This window comes from Myxocyprinus asiaticus, chromosome 29, assembly GCF_019703515.2.
Source record: "Myxocyprinus asiaticus isolate MX2 ecotype Aquarium Trade chromosome 29, UBuf_Myxa_2, whole genome shotgun sequence".
Lineage (NCBI taxonomy): Eukaryota > Metazoa > Chordata > Actinopteri > Cypriniformes > Catostomidae > Myxocyprinus > Myxocyprinus asiaticus.
The window spans coordinates 1,570,001-1,572,500 of record NC_059372.1 but is presented as its reverse complement, the minus strand read 5'-3'; the positions used below and the strand labels follow the sequence as shown (position 1 = coordinate 1,572,500).

The 2,500-nt window shown below is 42.6% G+C and overlaps 1 protein-coding gene across 3 annotated transcripts in view; it reads left to right on the top strand.

Moving 5' to 3' along the window:
• LOC127420270 (atrial natriuretic peptide receptor 1) overlaps positions 1-2,500 on the top strand; it is a 52,607-nt gene that overhangs the window by 33,099 nt on the left and 17,008 nt on the right. For all 3 annotated transcript variants that reach the window (XM_051662362.1, XM_051662361.1, XM_051662363.1), the window contains 5 exons: positions 32-137; positions 616-748; positions 835-967; positions 2,190-2,300; positions 2,382-2,484. In XM_051662362.1, the coding sequence (XP_051518322.1) occupies positions 32-137; positions 616-748; positions 835-967; positions 2,190-2,300; positions 2,382-2,484 (586 nt within the window). The remainder of the gene's footprint in view (positions 1-31; positions 138-615; positions 749-834; positions 968-2,189; positions 2,301-2,381; positions 2,485-2,500) is intronic.

Here is a 2,500-nt window from a genome sequence, read left to right as displayed (position 1 = left end):
GTGTTTCATGGAGTTGTTGTTGTTGTTGCAGTTGTGTTTTGCGGTGTGTGTGTTTGGATGGCATGATCTAGATAACAGTGAATATGACTGCTGGCCGCTCGACAAACCAGATGAACTCAACATGATTGACTGCGGAGGTGCGTCCATCACACACATCACATAAATGAATGATTTAAACAACTTTACAGCTCAAATAATACATGAGTAACAGAAGAATTAATGTTAGTCACTTCCAAAAGAAAAGGAAGGACGGGTGGAAATTTATGTTGTGTGGTAATCAACATTATGACACAAATGCTGTCGACTGATCTTAACTTGTATTGAACGCTGAATGTTCGACTACATTAGGTTTAACCAATCAAAGTATTTTTAAATGGTTTAGCTCAGTAGATCTCAGTAGAAATAGCTCCCTAAAGGGACAGTTCACCCAAAAATGTACATTCTGCCATCATTTACTGACCCTCATGTTGTTCCAAACCCATATGACCTGCTTTTATCTGCAGAACACAAAATAGGGAATATTAGGCAGTGTTACAAGCGCACATTTTTCAAGTTTTACTTTTTAATCATAATTTGATTTTGTGTGTGTATGTGTGTGTGTGTGTGTGTGTGCAGGTCTAGAGATGGCGTGGGTTCTGCGTCCTCCAGATAAGGTTCTGAGCGGTGAAGAATTCACTGTCATTTACTCTGTGACTGTCAGAGAAGAGTTTTACCAGTGGGCCGTCAACAATGATATCTTCATACACAGGTACAGTCATGTCTAAATCATGTCTAGATATATACTGATAGATAGATGAATAGATATTAATGTCAGAGTTTCTGTGTGTTCATCAGGTCCATCACAGATCCAGAAGAAGCTAGAAGATTCTGTGAGCATCATGAATGTCCCTCTAACTGGAAAGATGCAAATGGAGAAAACTGCTGCATCCATCACGCCAACATCCACTCCTGCCCCATGGGATACATGGTACAAACATTTCCATGGTTTCTCACAATTCACTGTAGCTATGGTTTCTATGGTTACATTTCACTGTAGCTCTGGTTTCCGTGGTTACTTTTCACTGTTGTTGGGGTTTCCGTGGTTACAGTTCACTGTAGCTGTGGTTTCCATGGTTACTGTTCACTGTAGCTGTGGTTTCCATGATTACTCACAGTTCACTTTATAGTAGTTGTGGTTTCCATGGTTACTCACAGTTCAATGTATCTGTGGTTTCCATGGTTACTTACGGTTCACTGTAGCTGGGTTTCCGTGGTTACAGTTCACTGTAGCTGTGGTTTCCGTGGTTATAGTTCACTGTAGCTGTGGTTTCTATGGTTCCTTACAGCGTACTGTAGCTGTGGTTTCCATGGTTATAGTTCACTGTAGCTGTGGTTTCTATGGTTCCTTACAGCGTACTGTAGCTGTGGTTTCCATGGTTATAGTTCACTGTAGCTGGGGTTTCCATGGTTACTGTTCACTGTAGCTGTGGTTTCCATGATTACTCACAGTTCACTTTATAGTAGTTGTGGTTTCCATGGTTACTCACAGTTCAATGTATCTGTGGTTTCCATGGTTACTTACAGTTCACTGTAGCTGTGGTTTCTATGGTTCCTTACAGCGTACTGTAGCTGTGGTTTCCATGGTTATAGTTCACTGTAGCTGTGGTTTCTATGGTTCCTTACAGCGTACTGTAGCTGTGGTTTCCATGGTTATAGTTCACTGTAGCTGGGGTTTCCATGGTTACTGTTCACTGTAGCTGTGGTTTCCATGATTACTCACAGTTCACTTTATAGTAGTTGTGGTTTCCATGGTTACTCACAGTTCAATGTATCTGTGGTTTCCATGGTTACTTACAGTTCACTGTAGCTGGGTTTCCGTGGTTACAGTTCACTGTAGCTGTGGTTTCCGTGGTTATAGTTCACTGTAGCTGTGGTTTCTATGGTTCCTTACAGCGGACTGTAGCTGTGGTTTCCATGGTTATAGTTCACTGTAGCTGTGGTTTCTATGGTTCCTTACAGCGTACTGTAGCTGTGGTTTCCATGGTTATAGTTCACTGTAGCTGGGGTTTCTGTGGGTACAGATTACTGTAGCTGTGGTTTCCATGGTTACTCACAGTTCACTGTAGCTCTGGTTTCCTTGGTTACTTATTTCATTGTAGCTGTGGCTTCCGTGGTACTGGCAGTTACTGTGTTTTGTTGTTGTTCTGTAGCAACAGGCAGAGGAGAGAATTTGTGGCCCGTGGATTCCAGATGATGGCAGAATATTTACTCACACCATTTCAACTGCGGGAAAAATGACCCAGACAAACTGGACTGCAAAGGTTTCCTGCACAGACAGGACATGGTAGTTATGTTGTTGGTGTCATGTGATTGGTCACTAAGGTGTAACTCTCTGTGTTTAGGTGGTGTTGTTTCATGAGGGGTTGACGTCTCTGATCGCTCACATCCGTGTGGGAAGCATGCAGGTTGCACTGGAGGCAAAGAGCACTGTCCTGCCCGCTATCAGTACTGTATCTGTGTG